General features: G+C 39.1%; 1 protein-coding gene across 3 annotated transcripts; it reads left to right on the forward strand.

Annotated features, from left to right (window-relative positions):
- Positions 1-163: 163 nt before the first annotated feature.
- Positions 164-27,720, forward strand: LOC135468974 (transcription factor Zelda-like). 3 transcript variants are annotated; one of them, XM_064747481.1, is made up of 8 exons: positions 164-334; positions 497-605; positions 7,012-7,130; positions 14,244-18,539; positions 22,309-22,402; positions 23,565-23,614; positions 24,101-24,163; positions 25,065-27,720. In XM_064747481.1, the coding sequence occupies exons 1-7, from the start codon at positions 242-244 to the stop codon at positions 24,149-24,151; spliced, it is 4,812 nt and encodes a 1,603-aa protein (XP_064603551.1). In that variant the 5' UTR covers positions 164-241; the 3' UTR covers positions 24,152-24,163; positions 25,065-27,720. The 3 variants fall into 3 exon arrangements, with proteins under 3 accessions (XP_064603551.1, XP_064603560.1, XP_064603569.1); XM_064747490.1 differs by lacking the exon at positions 497-605 and having other exon boundaries at positions 224-334; XM_064747499.1 differs by lacking the exons at positions 164-334; positions 497-605; positions 7,012-7,130 and adding an exon at positions 11,715-11,890.

Consider the following 27,720-nt stretch of genomic DNA (forward strand, 5'->3'; position numbering starts at 1 on the left):
ATCAGACTGGATAATTCCAAACCCAAGATGTATCAAGGTACAGAAACATTGGTTGTTATTTGTACACGGCCCCCTCTCAACCAGTGACCGCTTTCGCGTTTTTCATCGATGGCGTAGGGGGCTTTGTGACCTCTGACTTAATCACGTGATCCGCAGCCATTATGTTAAAGTTGCAGAAAATGTGGTGGTACAAAAATTCAGCATCGTAGTTCGTTTTCCTGGCGTTATTTGGGTCCAAACGATGCCAGGACCTGTTGAAAGATGGCTTGAGACGTTTATGTGTAAACAATATGCTAATATTTTTGAGGCTTTCGGTTTCAAAACGCTACAGTCGGTGAGTTTTCAACCATAACATAGATGCTTTGAGCAAACATGGCTTCCTACATCTCAGTCGTCTAGTACTGGTAGTGTGCTACGGCAATCATAGATACCACCAGTTTTAACACCATACTGTGTTTGGTTTGTAGGCTTTAACGCTTTTATGTATTGTTGGCAGGTATGCCAGCTTCAGCCACCCCAGCTCCAGGCTATGGGGGTCGCTCAAGAGCACTGTGACAAGATTCTGGAAAATGTCCATGTTTTGAGACAAACCTTGTCACTTTCAGGTGAGATATTTCGTGGTGTTTTTGATCACATTTCCACACTTGTATGAAATGTGACATTGTGAATGGTGCAGAAATCCCAGTTATCCAGTTCACAAAATGATGTGATGAGATTGGTTATATTGCATGTAACATAGGATATATGTAATCCACTTCAAGATCTCAGACAGCCAGGGACTAGCCGCTTAACTTGTGTTTACAAGCTTTTTTCATGTTGAGAGGAGGTGAAGGTAGTGCCCAAATAACATGGGTGTTGATACAACACTCAGCCCCACTGTGACAAAGGTGTAAGTCCAATACACAGGCTTTGTTGACATTTACGAAGGCTATGCACATTGTTATGTTGTCTTAAATACTATTTCTACTTATGAGCAAGCGTAGACAGAATATTGTGAATTTTTGTTCATTTCCTTATTCATAGTTTCAAGCTTTTTTGCCGATTGCAGGAGTAGAAATAGGACCCAGAAATCAAAAAGGCAGCAAATGAGATTTAACATTGTAGGTTGTTTTTATAGACAGTGTGCTATGATCTTTGTTCATATATTTGTTCAAAGTTCATTCATTTCTTACTCAAAAGTGATGTTTTTCATGTTTTATGGTAAAATTTTACACAAGGTCTATCTTGCATGGGTTAAATTCACTTTTTTTTCACCTCCAGTAGACATGTTACATGTACAATGGAGTGTGCTGATGATTTTTTGGACATCTGTCGTGACTGCAAAACTATGAATGTCAAGCCACTGTAAGCTACTGTAACTTAACTTCAGTTGGTGATTTCTTGTGACATGATGTTACAGTTTTATTGCAAGTTGCAGCTTCATATATTTTTAACAGCTGAAAAATAACAAGTCAGGCTGCTTTACATCAGGGAAAGATTCCCTGCTTTCACTTTGCTTTTGCAGTCAACATTCGAAACAGGTCAATCATGAAAACATTTCACATTTCAGATTAAAGACCGATATTAAATATTACAAAGTGATCTTAAAGAGCTGTAAATTGGCGTCACAGTATGAATGGACATGATCAGACATAATACTTCTCTATTGCAACTTGAAATCCACATATTGATTTAGAAGGAACAAGGCCTGTATCACTAACTATGAATTGACGATGCTCTTATGGGAAATAGACATGTTGGTGAGATTTTAACAACCATTATTGTTAGCGAAAATTATATTAAATAATTTGTTCATTGTTATTTGTTATAGTTCATATTTATCTTTTTTGAACAGAACATGTAGGAACAAAATTCTGGTCTATTCAGATTCCTTTTCAGCATAGACATATAACTGAATGGCTGAAACATTGACAGTGAATATTTATATCACATTGATGACAGGTGTTTATGGAGCACCTTTGAAATTCTTATCATATTAGCTGTTTCTGTTGTTCATGTCAATGGTGTGGGTATAGTGGTGTACTTGGCAATTATCTGTGTTCATATATTTGCAGTTACATAATGATGTAAGCTTATTCAACTTTCAACCATGATCAATTGTAATTGGAAATGGAGAAAATTCTGAAACAAGTCTAAAACAATTTGAATTTTTAAAGTTTCTGTTGATTATGTTCGTGATTTTTTTAATGATGTCACTAAGTAATAATATGCTAAACAGAGTAGTGGTACAAATTATTTGGAACCGTCATGTTTGGCCAGTTGGACGCTGAGCTCTTAAATGTCTACAAGTAATATTGTATAACCTGCAGTGCTTTCATATTCTCTCTCTGTATCTAATGTTACATGTCCACAACAAGATGGAACGTTCATATCAGTGATGTAATAGGATTTCAGTATGCTTCTACCTTCCTATTGGCCAATAGACTACACATCGAATTATACATGTAGGCTCACAATTTGTCTACCCCAAGAGAGATACAGCATTGCTTGTCTTTTTATCTTTTGAGCTGAGAAACTTTTTAACAAAAATACATAAGGAATTAAAACTTGGTGCTACCAGGCACTCCAGGCTTTCAATCGGAGAGATTTTTTTTCTTTTAAAGGTGTGATGCAAATGCACAGAATCTTGAGTTTCTCCCTTTGGAGTACTTCATAGGATGGTATAGAAGTACAGTACATGTATATCTAATTTCTTAGGGATAGCTAAATGCGAGAAATTATTTGAGCAAGTCTTTCTCTTTTTGTGTCTTACTGAAATCCATGGGCTTTTTTATACTTTACCAACAAGGGTAGGTACGGTAAGGTATATTACACCTGTATTCCACATGCTCTTATCCCACTCAGATAAGCTTCACTATTCCTATAGCTTGTGGTCATGCTCTGAAAAAAGGTCTTCTGACGTTAAGGTGTTTTATTACTTTCTTTTTATCTTTTCAACTGAGACAAGACATTTTTAAATGTTGACATGTTAGTCAGAAATATGAAAGAGGATGCCCAAGCATCCCTTTTTGAAGCTCTTTTGTCTGACCAGGGTGTCCAGATTTCATTTTTTCCTGTGTCTTGATGTTAATAATGCTGACAAGATCAGGTGCATTAATTTTCTATTTTACCTTCACTTGGAAGAGTGGACAGGCTGGTTAACCCTAAGCAATGGCAGTGCACAGTTCAGTAATCATGTTTCTGATTATCTTAACAGCCTAAGATGAATTATCTCCCTTAGTAACTCTCATTGCCATCAAATATCAGGAGCAAAAAAAAAAAAAAAAAGGCTCAACCAATTTTCGGTTGAGGACTTTTTAAGGTTTAAGAAAGCATTAGGTCTGGCTGTAGACAGACACATGCAATTCTGAGATTTTTGTATGCAATCTTGCAGTGAACCTGTTTGGTGAAAAACATGTGAGGAAAGTATAGTATCTGGGTATTAATGTCTTAAGTATCTTTCTTGTACATCCTCTTTATGTTCACAATATTTGTCGGGAGGATTTTTAATCATTTTCATACCTCCATCAGCATACTTTGGTAATGCTTGGATGAAATATGTCTGACATGTTAAACTGTGCTTGAGTATGGTGTAAAACGCCAGTTAGATAAATAAGAAACTGTGAAAAAGGGTTGTTGATAAAAGTTTAGATTTTGTAATGTGGGAATTCCGGGTTGGAACTCCTTTGTTGTCAATGCTGAAAACAGTCCTACTGTGTCATGTGAATGGTGAAAAATGTTAAGCAACGTTCTGTTGAAATTGATTTACTGATCACCTGTCTTACCCTTTTCCAGAGGCACAAATGACAAATGTTCTCAGTTTTCACTTTTTTTCAGATGCTCATATTATAGTGAATGTGATCGAAAAAAGTTACCTAACATTTTTGGCAAGCCACATGATACAGAGGGACTATTTCTAGCTTCATCGATAAAAAGAGTTTGAACTCCAGTGTGCACTAGTATACATGTAATTTACACTCCCATTTGAGAGGTCAAAACTCAAATGCTTGGAGAGTCTCAGTGCTGGAAGAAGCTTACTTCATTGCAAGCAAAGATTATTTGTGAAGACAGGCTATCTGCTATCTGCCTGTCTATGAAAATACAAGTACATATAATATATACATATAATATATATATATATATATATAATACATATATAATATGAACACATGGTACATGTATGTCCTCTCATATTTCAGTGTGTTAAATCTGTTATTGTATGGAAGATAGTGTTAACATTTTAATTATCCTGTGATTTCATTTTCCATTACAGCATTCTGTAAATTGATACGTGTATGTGGTGGTTACATATCGATGTGTAGACCATTGAAATGTACAAACATATTGCACTTGCAAGTGAAATTACCTATCTGCTTTATTTACTTTTCTAGTTAGATTTGTACACATATTTATTCAGTCAACACATCTTGAATATATGTTGATTTATATGAATGGAAAAAATTGTGTTTAAACATACAAGGTACATGTCAGACAAGTGATAGTAATAACTTCACTTCTGACATTCCTGTTATAAAGGCCTGTTGCTTTTTATTGTCTACTGCCTTGTCAGACATGCTTATTTTGTATAGGCCGAAAATATTTAAAGGCTGCTGCTCAACTGCTTGTGAGAACAGCAAACATGAGAGGTTTTTTTCTCCACCAATGATCACTGAGTCAACTCATGCTTACACCATATCTATGACTTGTTGATGGGGGTTTTTTTAGCAGGAAATGTTATATTTTTTGACAATGTCATTGAAATTGCATTGCATCATATATGCAGCAGAGCAAAGATTGAATTCTGTGTGGGAGAAGGATGTATACAACTTTTTCCTGTTCTTGGCCAAACTCATTTTTGGCCAACTTTTGTTTTTGTGCAGGTCAGAAGGTAGGGCTGTAAAGAAATTGCACTTGTTTTCTGTGCTCATTCAGTGGACAATAATGTATTTTGGTATATGTGAATAGGCATTTTCTAAAGCTACCTTGTTAATACCTGTGCAATGCTCGTCTCTGTGTTACCAAAGAGAATGGCTAATCTAAAGTTAACAGTGCGGAGGAAAACTCCAGATGAATAAATTTGACTCATTAGTTCAGAAAATCTCTGTGACTCTCCCCTCCACCCCCCACACACATTTTCTTGTCATCAAGTATATTTAATAAATTTTGATAACCCGGACAAATTCTTTTTTTTCCTCGCTGCCCTTCTATATGACTGACAGTACAGATAGCCAGAGAAATTTGGGTATTAAAAGGTCAGCTTTAGAGAGAATAGTTAGTGGGAAAGTTGGCATTTTCTAACAATTTCACAGTGGACTCATTCCCCCTTCCCTACCCCCTAGTTTTAGTGTATTTATCAGGGAAAGAATGTTGTAAATAATTAAAGAGATTGTGTTATCAGAAGTTTTTTTTGAACTGCGTATTACTGTTGTATATGTCAAGTGTTTTATATGTGGATCAACCTGTACAACAAGAACAAATTCTTTTTTCAAGTGTTGCAAGTTTATGTATCTTACATGCCACAATTGTAATGATCTTGTGGCCTCGTGAGCCATATTTAGATATATGATATGATATAATATATGATATTTAGAAAACCATCACAAATTATCTAGTGTTGTGGGAACTCAACAAACTGAAGGCAATGTGTATTGGTTCAGTATTATATTTTTGTGGGAACAATGTGAGGAGTCTGTTGCGTGCTATATTTTGCAGAATTTTAACATGCATGAATATGTTGTAAATAAAAGCTGCAGAAGCCATTGACTGATGGATTTATCTGGTTGCAATGCTAATCCTGTGTCCATGTAAGGGTTGTGGTTGAACAGGGTTAGCTGTTGGCTTGTGTGGTCAGTGAGATACAGGGTCATTTGGTGATCACCAGAGGACCTACTGCTGCCATGTCCACTGCTGTACATGTACTTGTATGGTTGGGTCCAACCAGCAGTAACAAAGGCAGAGACAAGCTGTCAGTGGAGGAAATCACCTCTGCCTAACTGCCACCAGCTCAACCACCTGCAGTTTTTTGTTCTCCCCCCCATCCCTCTGGGCTGGAGGTTTCACAAGGGGGCTGTGCTGTCTTTGCATACCACTGCCCTTAACCTGCTCAGTCCTTCATGCTCTTTGTGTCTACAGCCAGGCAGATGTCCTTTAGCATGTTTCGGGGGCGTTGTAAAATTAGCTGTATCAGTTAAGACATATGCTGACAAGCATATCTACACAGGATTATATGGTGTTCATACAGTCCATTTCAAAATTATAACCACTCGTTAAAGTTGTCATCAGTTTATGGGCTTCTCAAATAAGAATATCAAACAGATCTTTCATTGACCTGTCTAGTACAGGACTGGCCCTTGAAGCCATGTGCACCACTGCTTGGTTGTGGTGATCTTGGGCACATGTACAGTCTGCATGTAAAACCATACATTCATGGTGCAAACTGATTGTGGAGGTTTACATCACCATGTAGTCCTTGAAAAGAATAAATACTGGGTACAGTGATGTTAAGAAAACCTACTTCAGCTGCTTACTCTGCCTATTTAAATTTCATCCTAAATGTAGGCTCCCAGGTAATTTGTTTACTTTTATGTGGTTACAGGCTTATAACAAATCCATGTGAAATGTACTTACTCAGTGCAGTTTCACTTTTTTTGCAAATATTCCATATTAAATCTTCTGTATACATATATTAAGCATACAGAGTTTATTTCCACATACCCCCCCCCCCTTTTGTGAACTGTTTCTAATGCTAATCTCTGTTGTAAGCAAATTTAATTCTCAGTGTATTAACAAGGGCGTGTAAAGGCCAAAACATTAATTCACTAGTTTGAATTTGTCATTTATCTGCTTAAGGGCATAGAAATTGAATGTAATGCTACTGAAGTAAGACAGCTCATGAATATTCAACATGCCCTTGATCTGTAATGAACACCTGTGTAACGTGTGCTCATACAATCATGAAGAGAGATTGTATTTCATGTCAATAAATTGATTCAAGCACTACCATTACTAAATAGGAAAACGGATATTTGCCAGGTACCATGAACTATCCAGATGAGATGTCAGGAAGTAGCCCCTATGGTCCTGCGGGAAATGGAATGGCCCACCCTTCTCACCCATCCATGGGCTATCCTGCCTCTGACACCAGTCAAATGGTGAGTAAAATAATTTAAAGCAGTTTATAAATTACTTCAGTGACAAAGACTTCGAGATTTGGATAAGTGTAGAGCACAGAGAATTCAGATCGTCCGTTATTCAAAGAATGGTCAATACAGTGTTATGTGTTTTGTGCCACATTAGGATTATAAACAAATCCAGATAAAATTCTTTCTCTGTGTGTGCCTTTTTTGATAGTATTCCAGGGAAACATTTGTGCTGTGGTTATAGCACTGTATGGCACATCACTCTAAGTACTTTTAAGAAAATACGAAGGCTGGTTTGCCTGTTTGAAGACACCAGTGACATTTTCTCATTGGTTTGACTGGTCAATAAGGTAGCAAAGGGAGTTTATTTCCTCTAAAAGGCTCTCTGTTTTTATAGTGGTACGCAGGTGGAATCAGGGGTTTAGCCAGGGTGTTAGGTGAGGGTGTCTCACTTGAGTGACCCAGGACCAATAGGCCAGGGTCGAGGGTCCGGAGATGCAGTCTAGAGGCGTTCAGAGGTCTATAGTGGACAAAACTTAGTCAAACCACTGTTCTTCATGTTGTCATCATTTTTGTTATTTCCTCTGAAAATTTTATATGTTCATGTGACTAAGGTTATTTTATTACAGATATATGAAGTATGAAAGTTGTCTTTACACATCATGCGAATGTCATTAAAGCCTTCTTGGCCTCTGCATCAGTGACTTGGTACATGTATTTTTTAGCATGATCACAGAGCCTGATAGTAAGATTGATGGTTTAAATGAAAATGAATTACACTAAACAAATATGGTGACTTTAATTTGGACGTGATTTTTGGTCGCACTGGCCACTGTGAATGATACTTATGTGGAATTTATAGAGGGGGCTGACATCAACAAAACTGAAAGTAAACCAGACCTGAAATTTCTCGTGTCCTCAGTCCACTCGCCCACTCTGACTGCATACTTTACATTTCAGTGTGTTGTCAGCCAGAAAGTAACTTAGCCATGTGAACATTTTCGTCCAGCCTGCAGAAAACGTATTTGTTTCGGTACGCCTTTTTTTTCGTCGCTTTGGGCTGTTCCCTATGCTGACTCAGCGGTCCACTTCCAACATGTGCGATGAAGCCATCGGTGTCAATGTCAGCACCAGCGTGTGCCTGCAGTTCAACACCAAGCTCCAAATCAGAATCCTTTTCGGTGTTTGAGTGTACACTAGCACGAGTTGAAGCTTTGTTGAAGAAAGACATTATCTTGCTAGATTTATCAGAGCCACGTTTTGACATCTTCCAATTTCAGCACTTATGTACTTAGGCCGACTCTAAGTGGTTCGATGTTTCCTATACGTACCGCATGCGTGGATCGGGTCTTGAATGTACTATGATGGGAAATTCCAAAAGTATTAAAACTTTCGATTTAAGATGGATTTAAGATCTATTTTAATATGCCAAAAGTTTACAGAAATAATCTTTTGTCCAGGGCAGGAGATTTAAGACAATTTCGCCGCACTTCGTACTTTAGTGAAGGGAGACAACTCTTTGTCCGGCTAATACCAGCTCTGGTTGGATAGCTAGGTCACGTGGATCGAAGGGTGGATTTTAAAACATTTCGGCTCGGTAGGCGTTCTTGAACTATGGTAGTGTTCAGCTAAGTGATTTTAAAATACAGCCAAACAAGGAATAAGGACAGAATAACAAGGTATGGACATTTCATGTTTTACTGATTTATAGACCGTCTTAACATATACCTACATGTATTTAGCTGGAAAATAATCAGGCTCCTGTCTCAAATCCGCTCTGCCCGTCACATTATCACACGCCTGGTTTGCCCGTCGCACGGACGGGGAGACGTGTGGCTGGCTAAATCCTTTAATGGAGTCAACGTTGAGCATCAAAATTTTTTAATAGAGCTCTACATGTGTACAGTTAGTTTCGTAATTACAAATTTTTGCCTGAATGAAAGCATTGGTTTACATTACTTTTCAGTATGATGTACATCATACTTAAGAATACTGGTAATGATTTTGCAAGATAGATTAACTCAAAAGATGAACCCATGCCCTTGTATGATAGAAATCAGCATATTGATGTAACCGAATGCATGCAGATCCAGGCTGTTGTAAACCCATGTCCGAAGGTCCTGTTAGGTAATGACTGTGCCCGGTCCTCTTTAAAGCCATGCTAGATCTTTCCTTGGAGATTCTGGGTCCCTGTCAGCTTGGCTATCAAAAGAAAGAGATTATGTTGGCAGCATGTCTGTTAGAAACTGATAGAGCTTCTAGTTACTGCTAGACACAATGGAGACAATTCACTCATTAGTGAAGGATCGAAGCTGAGAAAATCAGCCTGGGAGATACTGTACCCGGATTCCTGGAGAGCATCAGTCTGGTAGAGTCTGTATGGCTTGGCAGGTCTTATTCAGCCTGTGCAATGCTGTCCCAGTAAACTCTGCTCTGATCACCTGTTCTTATGACTTGTATCAAGGATTCATCCAGAGCTTGTTCATTCAACAGGAAGCACTCCACATGCACACTAATGGTTAAGCGAAAACATGTGTGCTGTTGAGGTAGTGAACATTTTGAGGTATAGAGTAGTAGTATTGTATATGTATAAGGAACATCACATTTTCATTATGGTTTTTAAGTAGTTTTTGATGAACTCCTATACCGATTGCTGTACATATATGTATCCGGGCTTTCACTATCTTTCTGAGTAGACGGCTGACCTGGAAAACTAGCCAGCTACTAGACACAAAATTACAGAGGAAAATAGGAGCTGTGATCAAAGTGGGTGTCTACCTGCTCATTTTTTCACATAAAGATGGGAGGCTGCATTAAGCCAGAGGCACCTTCTAATGAACACCCTGATGTGTGCATTAAGATATGGATCAACCATAGTATGTACATGTAGTTGCGCTTATGTTGTCCACAAAGCTTTGCCCTGTGTATACAGTGGAACAAGATATACATGTAAAATATTGCAAAATATGTGCTAAAAATGATTGAAGGTGATTATTCTCTTTGACAATTCACTGGGGAGAATGATGTTACCAAGGCCACTCAGCTGTCCAGCTACCCATGGATATAAAACATAGAAGTTAGTACATGTACATGGGACCTAGTTTCATAATTTGGTATATCATGTTCAGGGACCGGTTTCATGAAGCTCACTTAGCTAAGTTTACCCTTAAATACCATGATGAAAATTGATGTATGTTGTTGAGATATAAAGTGCACTTAGTTAAGGGCTACTTAGCACTAAATATGCTTCATGAAAGCAGCCCCAGGGACAACATTGTGCAGTGGAAAAACAAAAGAATTTTATTTATTTTAACTGAGCAGTGTACCCATCATACTTTTTGATTTCCTTTTTTAATGTATATGCTGAATATGTATTTCAAAAGCATAAAGATGACCCGCTGTTTCCTGTCATGTTAGTAGTCAGTGTCATAGTGTTTGAGTGTATGGAACATTTGCTTTGGAACTCCCTGTTAACTATTCCCATTTGTAAGAAGAAAAAATAAGATTGTGACATTTTGTTTGGATATTCAATCCAAAAGAAAAAACATTTGTCGGAAGAGCTTAGTTCAGCGTAGATTGTGGCGGTATAACGTCAGTTATGTACTGAATTCAGATGTAAAGTAGAGATGGTCCCTAACCAGACAAACAGGAGTGTTGAGTAACTTTTCTCATACATATTTGCTGGCTTGTAAAGAAGTAGGATATGTCAACAGTGAAAACATGGTAACAGTTGTCTTCCCTGTTATGTTGGTGTGCTCTTTGTCAAGTTAATGGCCAGGCCATTACTCTGTGCCCCACACTTCAAATACATAATATTCATCCAGGTTTATTTTCGTAGGTGTAGGGAGGCCCTATGCCACTGTGACACAGGCTTAACGCCTGGGTGACTTCAGGCTGCTCTCAGTGCAGCAAGTGAACAATGTTTTAAAATGGCTGTACCTGGTTTGTCTGCATTGTGTACATATACTACATGTGTAAACTACATGCCGTGAGTTCATCAGATCGTTTGAAGTTGTTTTTATTATGAAGATGTTTGGCAGGGACCCATTAATTTAAATTAAACACTAATTTTTTCATAATATAGCATTAGCCCACCCTCTTTCGGATGTGGGATTAATGCTAATGGCTTTAGGTGGTAAATGCTTGCACTTTGAGTATGTATATTATGCAGCATTTGTAACACATTATCCTGGATTATTATCACTATTTTTTGTTTCCCTGATGAACACGAAGAACTCTGCTTGTTGATAGTAAGTTAACCCTTGTGATTATGTAGTGAGATGCCATTACTTATTACAAGATGCCAGAGAGCTATGCGGGAAACGTACTCATAGACATGTACTTGTACATCCTGGTTCTCCTGACTTGTATGTTTGTACATGTAGATGCAATACGTTCACCTGTTATGTTCTCCCTATTTTGAGGGACCCTGCAGATAAGGTGTGGTGTCATGTCTAGAGCTGTGTACATGGAAATGCCTTCTGTATCCGCATTACTGAGTGAGACTACCCTGCACTCAAACTGCTGCTCTCTCCACATCTACACTTACATGTGGATTCATGGGTTTGACATTTCTTAATGAGTCACTCTTGTACTCGTGATGGTGTTTCTTGAAATCTGTTGCGTGTAGTCCAGTGGTAAATTTAATTCCCCCTTGTGAAGCAGACAGGCTAAGCTTTGATTGTGTTGCACATGTGCGCATAGGCCAAGACTCTTGTCAGGCAGGAGCCACATCAGTGATGTATCACTCTGTGTTTCACAGATGCCCAGTGGTAGGTTCATTGCCTTCACTCTGTTCAGACAATGTTTGTTACATATAATGTACATATGATGATATATATGTATTCTTTCTTAAGACAGTATATGTATTACATTGTCTTCCTTTTGGCCTGGAAAAATTGATCAACCTAAAATCATGAGTGTAATATCAGTGCAGTGACTTGTTTCTTAAGTCGGAGCTCCTATGTGTGTTTTGAGTCATCATTTGAGAGTCGTGTCTTCGTAATGTCTGCCCCAAGTCAGAGATAGTCACATGTAATGATGTATTTCTGGCTCCATACCCTTTATATTGATACAAAATCTGTTTGGGATAAACTGAAGGTACACTATTTAAGAATGCTTCTCTTCATTTATTTTAATAAGCCCTATGGATTTTGAAAGGATCTAGTTGTTCGTGTTGTACATGTACGTGTTTCTATTCTTTACATTATCTCAGATCAGCTTAGCCCTTCATCATATTACATGTGCCCAATATACAGTATTTCTGAAACCGTGTTAGGATGCCTAGGGTGTATTTACATGTAACCTTGTTGTGTGATAATTTTATTTAGATTGATAAAGTAACAGTTTCTTTTACACTCTGAATTGTGCATCCTATGCACTATAGTTTTATTGGGGTAAGGGGGAGGGGCCATGCCTGCAAGTACTTGTACATGTAGTTTTTGATGTTCTGCCGAGAGTACATTTTCTCATACGAAAAGCTTGAGAAAATGTAGAGAACATGTGTATTGGCTCACAGAACAGATGCATTTACGCGTTCTCTTCATGTACTTTCCGTACAAGCAGATCACAGTTACTGTGAAAGAATGAGTAAAGTGATGTGGAAATGTCCCATAACATCCAAACTTCCTTGAGCAATTAAAAGTTAATTGCTGCTGTTAAAATTAATATGAAAGTGTCTCAGCTTCCAGATGTATCATCAGATGATATGCTCCTCCAAAATTATTTAAGCACCAGTTAGGACAATATATGATGTGACTCTACACTTTCAAGCAAGTGTTAAGACGAGAGTGTCTCGACATCCAGATGTATCGTCAGCAGATGATCTGCTCCTCCAAAATTATTTAAGTACTAGTTAAGACAATATATAATGTGACTCTACACTTTCCAGCAAGTGTTAAGACGAGAGTGTCTCGACACCCAGATGTATCATCAGCAGATGATATGCTCCTCCAAAATTATTTAAGCACTAGTTAAGCCAATATATAATGTGACTACACCTCTCCTTTATTATTACGTGCTTGTTGGGGGACATATCCTCTGACCGTGTTGTGAAGTGCGTTATAATCTATGAGGTCACTGCGTGTTGCCTTCAAGTAATGGTAGGCCTATAAGCCCTAAGAGCAATCACAGTGGGAAAAGGCAATTGCCAGTGTTTACCAATACTCTTGTATTTTATAACATAAATGGAATTGTTTATAACAAATGGATTTCCCTTAAGTCTGTATTGTTGTTTTATTTTTTGATTTCACTAAAAAAAACCGGCTTGAATGTTGCCTTATTTTTGCTATCCAGCATTTCTGTATAATGCCTGAAATGTAATATCTCGAAGCCAGCATTGTTTGGTAGCTTTGTTTACCTCATTTTCAAGTCCCATGAAGTAGCATATTATTGCCCACATTGTGACACTCTACAAAGCACAGATGGATTAATAGGTCATAAATTGCACATCTGTATATGTAGCTAAATACTCAGCTTTACAAACTTTAGAGTCAGTGAGCGCTTAAGGTTTAACATCGACCTTAACAATTTTTCAGTCATATGATGACGAAGGACTCCTTAGAGTGCATGTAATGTACCTCCTTGTTGCATGACAGATTTCCACCGCTTTTTGATCTATTGCTGCTTCATTGAGATGCCTTACCGAAGGCAAGTAAACCGCCCCGCCCGAGCCATTATACTGATGCGGGTCAACCAGTCATTGCACTATCCACTTCATGCTGAATGCCAAGCGAGGAAGTTACAACTTCCACTTTTAAAGCCTTAGGTGTGACTCAACCCAGGATTTACCCTGGATCCACGGCTCCCGAAGCGGACACTCTACCAACTGTGCTGTCGAGGCCGGTTCACAAACTTTAGATGTGTTCATGCCCTTTAAGTATTGAGATGAAGTTTTGCACTGACTGCCAAAATCTACTTGTACTGTTTTGATTCATATTGTTTTGTTTTCTGTTCACCTCTATTGTTGTGTTGTTTTGTGGGGAAGAGTATCTTCTCGTCTGAAGTGTTCCGTGGAGTGCTCTCATTATATACCTGTACACATACGTGATTCTTCTTCAGTTTGTGAAATCTACTTAACATCAACCTACAGTCCACTTAATTGGTTTTTAACATTGTATATTGCAGGCCATGATAGGGCAGTATGCAGCCATGCAGGGTTACAGAGAGCAAATGCAAAGCCAAACCATGATGTCCCCACCCCACTACCCCAACCCCCAAGGGGTGTATCGCAACCAGCAACATCAACAACAACAACAGCAGCAACAGCACCAGCTTCATCATCATCAACAGCAGCATCATCAGCAGCAACAACAGTTTATGAACCAGCAGTTCAGTAGCATGTATGGCAACCAGAACTTTGGGGCTGTCCAGAACCCTATGATGATGAACAGCATTGCTGCAGGAAACCCAATGTTTGGGCGCTCCTCTGCTCCCCAGGGCCAAGGAGCAGGGTCACCATCAGTCCACCCTCCCCCTCACCCCCACCTCCGGCAGGGCAGTCTCTCCCAGAACCCGCAGCAAGTGGCAGACAACATCCTCCAGATGGCATCATCTACATATTCCAGCTCGCAGACTGTACAGGTACCTCTTAATAAGGGCAGATCTGCGCCCTACCATAACCCAAGGACTAACTATTCCATGCCCAGTGGCTCCATGTCTGGCATGGGATTACCTCCTGGCATGGGAAACTTGCCCAGTGTGATGGCCATGCAACAAGGCATGAACATGCAGACTGGTCAGACACGGCAGGTGATGCAGCCAGCAGGCAGTCCATCACGGCTGGCTCGTAACAATGCACAGTTTGGTTACCCCAGTTCATCCCCACACCCTCATCAGCCGAGAACGTCACCTATCAGCCCTATGCTCATGCACAGCCCAGCCTCACAGCACAGTAACCAGAGTGTTCACAACAATCCTAGTCCAGGACCTCACCAGAGTCCAGCAGGAGGAGGGAGCATACGGTCCCCTGTCTCGCCAAACATGCCTGTGGGAGGGATGCAGTCTCCATGTGGCAAACAGCCCAGTATGATGTCACCGTCTCCCAGTCAGCAGTTACGCTCCCCTAACCAGCACATTCAGCATATGACCTCACCCATGATGAACTGTACCCCTATCTCCTCTCCCAGTAACCCTGTGGTACACAATAGTATGCGCTCCCCGTTGACTCAACAGCCCCAGCACCATTCCCCTCACCCCCAGTACTATTCTCATATACAACAGAACTCACAGCCTCAAGGTCACTACTCCCCTGTCCCTCATAGCCTCAGTTCCCCTTTGAGTCACACCAGTTCTCCCCCCTACATGCCGGGCGGTGCCCGCACAAGCCCACCTCTTTCCAGCCCACATTCATCAGTAAGTAAACCCTCCCCCTCGGGCAGTACTGGAAGCACCTCCTGTGTAAACCAACCACCTTCAGGCGGTCATCAGAAACCAGCTGCAGCACAGTTCAATCCGTTACAATCATTACAAAAACTCGTGATGTTACCTGAAACCCAGGTAGTTGATCCCAAAAGTGTAGTAAATGATGCTTGTTTATCATCCCCTTCCCAGGAACCGGGGCACGAAGAGCCGCCAAAAAACTGTGATATCTCCACTGACCCTTCCCGAGGGGGTCAGCTGGAGGGTAAATGTGTCGACGGGAAACATTGTGAGGAGGTTAAGTCAGTTCATGACACCACACCAGCTCACTCTATTAGCTCGGGACAGTCTTGTCCGGACAACAAGTCAGATCAGCCGCAGACTTGTTATAACCCCAGTGAATCTGTGAATAAGCCTTCCGAACAGTTGCTACTGTGCAATGATAAATATGAGCAGCCTAAAGAGACAAGGACTAATGTAACCGTACCGGCTCAGAGAACAGGTGTGAATATTCCCAGGGAACAGTCCAGTCAGAATAATCATGTTCAAGAAAAGCCTGTGACAGCTGTTAAATCTTTCACTGATAGGAAACAGGGTATTACAACAAAAGAGGGACAAAAAAGCAAACAGGAAAACATGTCTCCAAAGAAAAGATTTTTGGGCTCGCAGCCATTAATTAATGGCGGCCCATCCAGGTGTGAAAAAGTTTCCAAGTCCAATTTAAGTATGGAAGTGACATCAAACGGTTCTGAAAAATCTGCTGTAGAAACGGTCAATGATAAAATACATCCCAAAATTTCGTACAGTCCTGTATGTTCACAGAAGCCTATAGAAAAGAAAATTACTGATCAGGATTCTAATGGCTTGGTGGACACTGAAGGCTATGTTAACAAAAAGTTCTTCAAAAAGCGAAGAATGGCTGAAAATCATCCAGTTAGTGTTGGACTCGTGTCGTGTGGCAACTCTGGCGTGAGGAGCAGTCCTGTGTCACAGACAGTCACAAGTGTGATTCAAGCTCCTCCTCGATACGGGATGCCTGTTTATGATGATGTGTCTGACGCATCTGATTTAGAGGAAGAGCTGTCTGTGCGTAAAGATAGTACTGTTACATACACAAGAGAGAACAGAGACTTCTTGAACATGTTGTCTTCACCTTTGTTGCAGAATGTCTCTTGTCCCTCATATCCCAGTAACAACTCTGATTCTGAGAGCATAGACACAGACTCTGTTTCCAAACCGTTTAAAGACTTTCAGGATAAAGTTTTTCCCTCAAATAGTGAAGAAGCATCAGTGGAGGATAGAAGTGATGTTATGAAAAAATCAAATAAAAGTGAAGAGGTACAGAAATCTGTATCCATCGCAAACCACAATCATCAGTCCTCGCCAAAATCACCATCTTCACGTACCACAGATGGCTTACGGCTAGGTGACAATCAGGATGAACCAGACGCAATTGTCTCGCCTGATAAACTGCGACCTAAGAGGAAAGTGGAGCCAAAGGTCAAAGATGACATCAAGTCCAAGGTGAATTCTTTGAAAGAAGAAACACCACGGATAATGAAGAAGCCCAGAACAGCAGAGGTGGCTATTGAAGATTCTGTAAATCCCGAAAATAATATGTGGTCTGTTTCTGAGAAAACGTCCAAAGACAAAGAGGAATCTTCAGAAAAACCTGCTTCAAGGGACCAAGACGCCTTTCCAGAGCCCTTAAGCAATTCTCCAGACAAAACGACCAAGTCAGTGAATTTCAGCGAAGGCTCGAAATCAATTAAATCTGACAGCAAAGTCAGTAGTAAACAGTTGGACTCTCAGGAAACAGGAAAATCATCGAACAAAGGAGATGAAGGGTCTCAAGGGTCAAGTGTTAAAAAAAGTTTAAGAAATGATGTCTTTTCTAAGGATAGTGGTGCAGTGACAAAAAATTCATTGGGGTCTTCTTCTGGAGATAATGCTTCAGTGACAACTGGTGTCAAAACACCTTGCCAATCAATCTCTGAAAGTGACACTCCCAAAAAGAGGGGTTTGAGGAAATGGAAAACATCTTTGGCAAAGGACAAGGTAGAAAGTGAACCTGTTTCCCCAATTTCAGAGATTCGTTCAGAACCTGCTTCAAGATTGTCAGAAGCAAAAGAGGCTGTTGACCCGGACTCGGCAAATGTGTCTCTAGCTACAGATGTGGATAGCACACCAGGCAGTTCTAGGAAATCCCTGAACACAAGTGATCAACCTTTCCAAAAAAGAAGAGGTCGGCCTCCAGGAAGTAAAAATAAAGTGAAAAAGGAGAAAAAGCACTCCAAGCGTAAACGCGATATTTATGAGTATAATTCTGATGAGGATAAGAAATCTGGCAAATCCTCCAAAAAGTCTTTGATAATGCCACCCCCTGCTGGGCGATCGGTGGGGGGGAAGAAGGCTGCCGGGCGGCCGGGTAAGAAAGACTTGCCCACGGGTGGTGTAAGCTCTGGACCTTTCATTCGGGTGGTTGGGTCTAAGCGAAAACCTACCAAATGTGTGATAATGAATGCTGCTCAAGATGAGTCTGAGACAAAGCCTGTTAAAAACAAGAAACTCTCCCAGCCTTCCTCGACACCTTCTGCGTCCATGTCGATACAATTGTCAAATTTACCCTCCGATAAATCTGTGTTAGTTCCCGGAATGTCGCCCTCAGACGAGACCCTGTGGTACTGCTGTATATGTAGAAAGCACAGTAGTTACAAATTCCTCGGTGACTTGTTTGGGCCTTACTACCCTAAAGGGTATCAGCCTGCTCCGTCTACTGCTGAAGATGGTTCAGAGAAACCTAAACAAAGGCGGAAGAAAATGTTTGTGTTAGCAGACCAAGTGCCGAACTATGCGGCTCTGATGAAGCCAGTGAAGGGTAAAAAGCTGGCTGGTGAAAAGAAGCTGAGCTTGTCCCCATCTTTTGAATTGGCCTCTGGTGCTATAGCTGATTCAGATGAACTCTGGGTACATGAAGACTGCGTTCTCTGGTCTGATGGTGTGTACTTGATAGAGAATAACATTTACGGACTACAGGAAGCTGCCAATGTTGCTGCAACAGCGGTAAGTGTCGGTGAAAAATGTTGTGGATTAGAACCCACTGTGATTCAATCCAACCCACTTTTTTCCCTATTTTTTTTTTGATCTGCCTACATCCGTGCTTTATAATCTACCTTGCTGAAGTTGATGTTTTTTTGATAACAGTTCATTTCTTCATAAATGGATTTTCTGGCCCACTATGATATAATATGCTGATGAAGCGATATTCAAAAAATTAGTACGAAATCCCCAATACTTGGTTGTAAAAGTCTGATTACTAGTTAGTGTTTTCAGGAAACTAAAATTTGCAAAGAACAACGAAAATTTAAAAAAAAATAGGGCTCAGAATGGGAATATTGATAACATTGTTTGGGTATGACTTGTTGAATTAATCATACCGGTGTGTCAAGAGCATGAAGTCAACTGGATTAGCATACATGTACATGTATTTTCTTCTCTAGAAGGCCAAAACTAAATTATTATATGTTTAATGTAACCCTACCGACCGTTTAAAAAGGCCCCGACGGAAATTCATTTTTCGTGTTTTTACAGATGCCAAATTATTTTATTTTATTTCATTTAATATTTTTTTCGCCGATCTTTTGAAATGTCACTCTGTTTATACAGGTGACGGGCGCTCTTTCGACGTATACAATTTCCGAAAATTTGGCGTAAGGATGGCTTATATTTGCTGAAACACGGAGATCACTGCCATCCTTAGCCCGGACGACGTGATGACACTGTAACTGTATTCTTCGACCCATCAGCAAATTTCGCCGTATACGCAATACTTAATATCCAAATCGACTTAGTACATGGTCTGTCCGCAAGCTAATTAAGACATTTATGCATCTTTTGTAACCATTGACACTGACCTTTATTTGATATTTTCTCAGAAAATCTCAGTCGAATTCGAAAAGAAGGTCTGCTTTGAGTTATTTGGTACGTCAGTCACGCTGACGTCTTTTGAGAATCTGACATGATGTAAAAATATCGCACAACGTTATTTAAGTACTCCTGTCTATGCAACAGCTCTGCACGCAAAGGTGGACAACGATGTTGTTTTGAAAGGCAATTGTTGAGCGAAGTAGAAGTATGAAATGCCAAAACGTCAACCATATGTACGCATGTGTCGCGCGCGAAAACATTAACTGCACGTTTGTGAATATAGGGCTCAGAAAGCGAGATACACGGTATTATGGAATTAGCAGTTGTTATTCACTTCACTTTTGCCGATGACATGCAAGTGTTTTCTCGTATTTTCGTTCCAGCGGAAAGCTCTGTTCCCAGATACATATTTTACTGTGCATAGCTTCTTAGCTGTGAACTAGTCCTTATCAATATTAAAAGTTCAGTCGATTTTTTGGTGGACAGTTTCCTCTCTCGCTGTTGAACAATGGCGGCCTTGTAGCACTTCCACGGGTTTATACGTATCCGGCACCCGTAGATCGAAATAGGCCTACCTGTGAAGTGTTTTCACCCGTATCCATTTCGATAGCGGTAAAATGGTGTTGCCATATTGGAGTGGCAGGATGGGGGGGGGGACTATACTTTACTGAACTGGTGACCAGTGTCCTTGTGTTTCCATAGAGAGTCGAGAGTTCATATTAATTACTCATTTTGTGAGATAATCAGTGTAACATGTTCAAGAAAATAGACGTCGCAGCTGTGAGCCTCTTTCGACGCAAGATATAGAATTCTCCGTGATCCCATTCTTTTCGCCACGCTACATCTTTAAAACACACCTAATCTCGCGAAATTGAATTGCTGAGAATTGTTATAACAGGCGCGAAATATTTACAAACACTAACAAAAATTGGACACAGGCCTGTCCCTCCATAATATAATCATGGTGACAGATAGAACCCTTTCACCATAATATCCGCTGAAAGATAATCAAAAGGGAAGATTTTTGTTTTATACCTACGTTATCAAAGAATCCCCAACAGAGCCGCTTGTATGTTAGCATCCACCATTGTCTTACTCTCATTTTACATGTGTCAGAGCCCCCCTGATAAGGTTCGGGAGATCCCAAAATTTAAAAAAATGGGTTAGTCAGGTGTGCAGATACCTTCTCTCCTGTCAAAACTCTATTTTAGGGAGCATGTAGCAGGGAATGTATTGGTATAATTTCCTGAAATGTCATTGAGATTACCCACAGCCAGATGCTGAGAAAAGTTTGATGGATAGAAACTGTATCTGTTTACTGATACATTGTTGTGAAGTGGAAACAATGGTGGTGACACTAGAAAGGGGATGTGCATTTCAAAATGGATACAGGGAAGTTCACATACAAAGACAAGGCTGATATATTCCATCCTTTAATCTTCATGCAACACAACATGATTTTGGCCCTCTGCTTCCTCATGTAAAAATGTTTTGGACAGTACCAATTTGGTCAAAGCTGGTGATCTGAGCTGAGGCTCACTTGGGTGCTTACATGCTTCACTTTTTTTTTTACAAGCATGCACATTGAATGATGAATTGAAGACAGAATAAATATTTGATCCGTCACATGAAGGAAGAATCCCCTAGATATCACAAAGTTTAATCAAAATTAGGAAACTGGAAACTTCGCAGTATAGATTTTTGTTTTACTAGGTCATGAGGTTTTGCTTCACTTGCTTCAGCTGGGCATGATTTTGGTCATATTTTCAGATGCCTGCCCCCCAGCATAGGACCAAAAATGCTAGCACAAACTGTTGGCTTAAATTATGCTCATAAAAATGATTAATAAATGTTTACCTTTTCGTTGTATTGTAAAGATCTAATAATATTTATCTGGAGAATTGCCAAATATTGGGTGATATGATTTAGTACTGTGGTCTGATCAGTGTTGAGGTTTAATTGTGATCAATCTTTTGAACAAGATTCTATGATTGTTCTTCCCTTCTGCAAAAAAAAAAGAAAATAAAAAATAAAAAAACATCAACCTACCTACCCTCTTTTGTTACAAAGGGCATGTAGCATCTAACAAACAATATTTTAATTTTGTGCTATCATGCAGTAAATATGGACTTGCCTTATTTTATGTCTTGAATGATTTACTAAATTACATGACTGTATCTTGGATACAAAATAGGGATAATTATGTTTGTTCAAATGATAATTTTAATGTATTTGAGTGCATTAAGTGAAAAATTCTTAAGAACAGAATTAAAACGTGCTAATTAAATGAATAAAAAACTGTACATGAACGTCCTCCTTCATGATCTGCTGATGTAGATTTGCAAACAGGACCTCTATTAAAGATTGTATACATATCCTTGTATCAGAACTATGTCCTAATGAAGTCGTCATATTTTGGCCAGAATTATCACCATGATAAATACTTTATGGTGTGATTCACTTTCTGTTAGAGGAGGAATTTTTGTCACTAATTTATGACTTTCATAAATTAACGTTTTAGTATACATGTGTTTTCTATGTCTTATTTTGGGACAGTGGTATACAAAGCTCTTAATCATGGCTACATGTGTATGTATGTACATGTATTATGTAGGGAAGGCAGAGGTTTTACAGCAACTTTTTTTTTACAGCATTTTCATTTGAACTCCACATTATCCATGCAAACCATTCCGAACATTATGCTCCAGATTAAATTGTGTTCATAATGGAATAGTTATAATTGGAGTCAGTTTGTGATGATTATGTGGAATTATTTGTCAAAGTCAGGAAAGGCCTTGGGATTTAAAAACAAGGTTAATTTGACTGATTTGTAGTGGAATAATTTTGACTTCCCCGAATCCAGCAGGATTGTAATGAATGTCCCTGTATTTGGTTTTGCCTGCAGGCCTGCTCCTGCTGTAAAGAGGTTGGCGCATCGATCGGCTGTCTTCATAAAGGCTGCTCACAGAAATACCACTACGTCTGTGCTGTGGAAACAGGTGGGTGTTTCTCATCACTGGCCTTTATGTGTACATTTATCATGATCAGGTAATGCCCGGAAAATTCATCCACACCCGTTGTCACCAGGAAACTTTTTTATGTCTGATTACCCCTGTTCTGGTCATGCTATTGTGCATGGTAACTTCAGCCTTCAAATATGTGCTGTGCCCTACTTGTGTTGTTTTCTTGTTCTATCCATTGATATGTATCCAGAAGTATCTATCATTGGTTAGGAAAACCAGTAGAAGACCATCATAAGTTTAATGTGCAGGATGAAAACTCAGATGATTGTTTAAAACTTAGGGGAATATATATCTGTACATGCATGAACGTAGTCACTTTATAATGCATAAGTGTTTTTTTTTAAATTATTGTTTGTTTTTTTTTTTTTCTTTTTCTAAAAACAAATTTCAGTTGTAATTACCGGATTTAAATAACATTATTCCACTGTTGGTGCTCTGTTGATTCACAAATTAATCATTGATACACAATTTCTGACATCACATCTCTTCTATGAATTAGAATTCATGTTAAAGTAAACTTTCCTTATGTATTGAGGGGAAATTTTGCATTCATGTGTCTCCTATAGTTGAGCTCTTTGGGAACCTTGTACCAACTCTTAAGATTTCTGTATGTTTTTATCAGAAATTATTATTTTGTTTGGGCTGTTTTACCAAAAGACATCCCAACCGTTTTAATCATTTGGTCCTTCTACATGTATCTTCGAATTTTATGATATCAATCTAACTAATGCCGGCTTAAGTAAACTGGAACTGCGAGAAGTGACACCTCGGATTGAGCTCCCCTGGAAAAGTTTCTTACAAGCCTTATGACCTGCAATTCAGGAGAATCAATGGTAGAAATGTTAATACAGTATTTATAGATCATATCATTTCATTTCTTTATTCTCACCCACTCACACCTCCACCCCACCTGTTGAACTGATTGCTTGACAAATGGTGATGGTCCAATGCTGCTCTATAATATATGGTAACACTTCGTAATTTGTATGCATTTTCGCTCAGCCTTTATTATTACTTCCTGACAGCCAATATATGTAGACTGGGATTGTTATCACAAGACAGATATTATGTAGACTACTTTTGTTAAAAACATGGGTCAGTCATGTATGATGCATTTTACACCTGGTTTGTTGTACAGAGTGCTACCTGGATGAGGAGAACTTTTCACTGCTGTGTCTTAAGCATAAGGTAAGGTCAATTGGTTTCCAGTGGTGGTGAATATGTCATCAGGGTATTTAAATTGTTTAGCTGTCAGTTGCATGCAATGTAAGATTAAACCAATTTTCCCTATTAGAGTGTAGCTTTATGCTGGCTTCGTCTCCGACTGTACGTGGGAAGGTCTGCCTGCAACCTGCGCATGGTCATATGTTCCCCCCAGGCTTTGCCCGATTTCTTCCCACCATAATGGTGACCACCATTGTATAAGTGAAATATTCTTGAGTACGTCATAAAACATCAATCAAATAAATAAATTAAAAGAGTATGGCTGTAATCTCACAAGTGAACCATAATCCCTAATAATACTGTTTCCTGAAACTTCTTCCAGCAATCTTGTTGAACATGGTACATATAATGCATTTGAGTGATTGTACTGTATACAACAAATAAAACATTATAACTCATACTGTTTTACAGACTCAATAAAAGTGTTTTTTTTTTCCTTACTGTTCACAGGATAAACGAACAAAAACAACAACAGAACAGTCATCAAGGAAAGTCTCCTGACATTTGTCCAAGGTACAGATCATGTATTACATGATGAGCACATCATTCCAGTCTGTCACATCAGATTTGTACAGTACTTACTTTAAAGAGGTTGTACCACAGGTTTTTGACTCTTCCTTGTAGTATTTGGAGTGTTAAAATGAATTTAAAGTTTGAAAAAGTTTAAATTCTATCCACTTCAGGAATTTCAGGAACTTGATTAACAATTTTGAACAGCAACACCTGCACAGACAAGGCTGATATTCAGTAACTAAATAGGCTATTTCCAAAAAAAAAAAAAATAGCATAAATTTGATTGGATTTGCACTGATTGATTTTTTGCCAAATTCCTCCAGTATGGTCTCTTTTTAAAGACGTGTTAATGTCCTAGGTGTCAAGAGTAGCAGTGAAGACAACATGAGTGGTCACTTTCACAAACTGTAAATTCAATATCTCATAACTTTTCAAATGAAGTTGCTGCATTATCAATGCCTTAAAGGCTATGCGATGAGTGACAGTAAATTGAGACACAAAGTTTTGTGGCAGGGAGTCCTGATCAGGGAGGTTTAGTCTAGTAATTGACATCTGCTCCCAGTAACTAGTTTGTGGCTAGTATTAAATGTTTTACATGCAGTGTGTAAAGTAGTCAGTTTTAACATCATGGTCGTTTCACTGATTTGAATCCTCTTAACTGCCGGATGGTCGTGGGTTTCCTCCCTGTTTCATCACCATAATGCTGACTGCAGTCGTATAAGTGAAACGGTCTTGAGTAAGGCGTAAAACTCAAACCAAATAAATAAATAAATGCAATCTTAAATGCATGGATGTTCCAGTGGTGCTTCTAACAGATGTCTTCATTTAATTGGACAGCAGTGCAGAAACATTGTGCCAAAAGCTGGTGATCATTATTACTGATGTGTGTTTATATTTTTAGAAGGCTGGACTTCCAAGTCTGCGCTGATTTCTGGATGTCAGTGGTAGCAGTCACATGGAAGACGAGTATACAGTCCTGGACGGATTTCTGCCTTCCGAGGAGCTGATGCAGGCTCCGCGTTACTGAGTGTGTACTGCTGAAGGTGTACTGCTGCTAGCGTGAAGAGAGACATTCCCTCCATGTTCTGGTGTCCCCTGCACCCAACCCCCAGGAGACTACAGTAACGGCCCTTGACAGCCTGGAGGCTCATACAAGCATAGTGATTTTCAACACACCAACCATTTACAGTGGACGAAGACGACCTCTATAGTGATGGACTTATTTTCACAAAATCTCAACTGTTTTATCATCTAGGACAGCATGTTTTGCTTTTAAAGCATTTGAATTGTTTGGCAATACACATAGACAGAGATGATAAGCGTAAGATACATGTAACATGTTACACCTCTCCTTCATCACAATGCTGTTGTTGGGGGTTAGATCTTCCCACTGCTTTGTAAGTCAAGTGCATTGTATGAAGTTTGTTAGCGTGTTATAATATAGGAACAGAAAGAAAGTGCTGTGTGATGTAAACTGTAAAACAAATTGATATGATATGGTTTTTATTCAATAATTACACAATAGCCAAGCCAGTGGGTGGAAAGAATTAACAAAATTAAAAAATTAGATTATCTACTGAAACTGTTACAAGTATGAAGTTGAACAGATGTTTGCAAGAACAAATTCGTAAAAAAATTTGGTGTATACATTTGTAACCATGTTAGATTGAATTGCATATTATAACAAAGTCTGTTATAATGAAGGACAGGTGTACCTCAGTACATGTATTTATTCCTTGCATAGTTTCACAGTTGTTGAAAACGGGTTAATGCAGAGGCGGGCATTGGTTCCTAGAAAAGTTGATGATGGTACATCTTGTAGAAGATGCTGTATGTTGGGTCAGATTGAGATTGATCTGTCAGACTGAAGTGCTTTTGTTTGTCAGGTTTTCATGGGTGCAAAAGCTTGGGTCATAATAGGAGTGGTCACAGAACTTGATACTCCTATGGCATTGAAACTGTTCTTTGTTTCAGTGTGTCATATATTGGAACAGGAACTCGAATCAGGTTAGTTTTGATTATGATATCTGAGCATTAGACCAGCCATAGATGACATTGGGGTCAGTTAACTCTTCTGTTCTAACTGGGGCTGTGAAATGGTTATGCTTGTTTAAAACTACACCAGCTAGATTGTTAAAACAATATTGGATAGAGATCATTGAAATCATGGTCCCACATATCAGGGTACTGAAAGTGGAGGCAACACTGTTCGCTCTTGGGTCTCAAGTGAAGCTACTGTACTAGACTTGTTAAAATCAAATGCAGCGCATTGCTCCCATAATTTGGTTGGCTATTTTGGTAAATTATTCACAATGCGGCAAGAAAGTCAAAAGGTGAAATGTAATTTAATTGTTTGGAGGAAAGACCTGATAAGAAGTATTTTTTTGTGATAGCCATTGGACAAGCATTTCCTCCATATAGCATGGGTAAAATACCGTTGTTTGTTGGAAACCACCATACGCCAACACTGGTAAGCCTGTAAGTTGTCTTGTATTGGTGTTGTATCGTGACTTACCAAGCCTCCTGTGTAGACATATTGTATGATACTGTAGACTAGAACAAGTTTGACATACTTTTTGCTTTCCAGATATTTATTTGTTGTACTTTGTAATCTGCTACAAAGGATAGCCGGGAATTTTCTGTACATTAAGATGTATATATTGTCCATATATAGGGATATTATCTATCTCCTAGCCACATCTTTGTATATATCAAGCTTGTACAGAGAGATGTCTTGTCATGTGATGGTTTATTAAGGAACAAATGTCATATTTTTTCAGGTAATTCATGTCAGCAGTTTCTGACTTCAACCTTGTTTGTTCATGTTGAAAAAGTTCTTTTAAATCACCAAAATTGTTTCGGCTCAGTTACATGCCGTCAAGTTCACTGAAAGACATCCATCCAAATAACATACAGTGTAAAGTAAAGGAGGTTCAAATATGTATACTGACTCGGTGTTGGGTCATACCTGAAGAAGTCATTATTCAATTCTTTGTAATACCAATCCAAGCAGACGTATGAAATATTAATGACTAAATATTATAAACATTTCAACTGTTGATTACGCATGGCTGCTGTGATGCTTAACAAGGTGCTATTGGAAAAGTCTCTAAAAGTTTTCATTTTGAATTTACAGAACAGGTCATGAAGAAATGATGTCCAAAAAAACACATAATGGCAAAGGACTGCCATCTTATCAGTTTTGTTTATTGTTGTTTGTAAATGTATAAAAACAGCTTGCATTGTGTTTGCTGGACATTTAGTTACTCTCTGGGATCATTATTATGTCACGTTCAACTTTTTTCTTTCAAAGGAATTTCCTTGAAACTGTGGCCCTGTTCGAGTGACAAATGTTACCGCAGTTTGTCAGTGTACAATTCTGTGATTTAGTTACTCGCCAATAATCCTCCTTCCAGAAATGGACATCTGCAGTGAGCTAACAGGTTTCATTCCTATTCATTCTGCATAGTATCTAATTGAATCACTGATAATATTGATAGCGTGTCAGTCACTACATTTCATTGTGATCTGTGAAAAATAAACTTGTTTCAATTTTC

Source organism: Liolophura sinensis, chromosome 1 (assembly GCF_032854445.1).
Source record: "Liolophura sinensis isolate JHLJ2023 chromosome 1, CUHK_Ljap_v2, whole genome shotgun sequence".
Taxonomy (NCBI): Eukaryota; Metazoa; Mollusca; class Polyplacophora; order Chitonida; family Chitonidae; genus Liolophura; species Liolophura sinensis.

Coding starts and splice junctions, on each gene's coding strand:
- LOC135468974 (XM_064747481.1), top strand. CDS start 242: ATGCCAGGACCTGTTGAAAGATGGCTTGAGACGTTTATGTGTAAACAA. Junction 7,131..14,243: donor CCTCTGACACCAGTCAAATG/GTGAGTAAAATA, acceptor TGTATATTGCAG/GCCATGATAGGGCAGTATGC. Junction 18,540..22,308: donor CCAATGTTGCTGCAACAGCG/GTAAGTGTCGGT, acceptor TTTTGCCTGCAG/GCCTGCTCCTGCTGTAAAGA.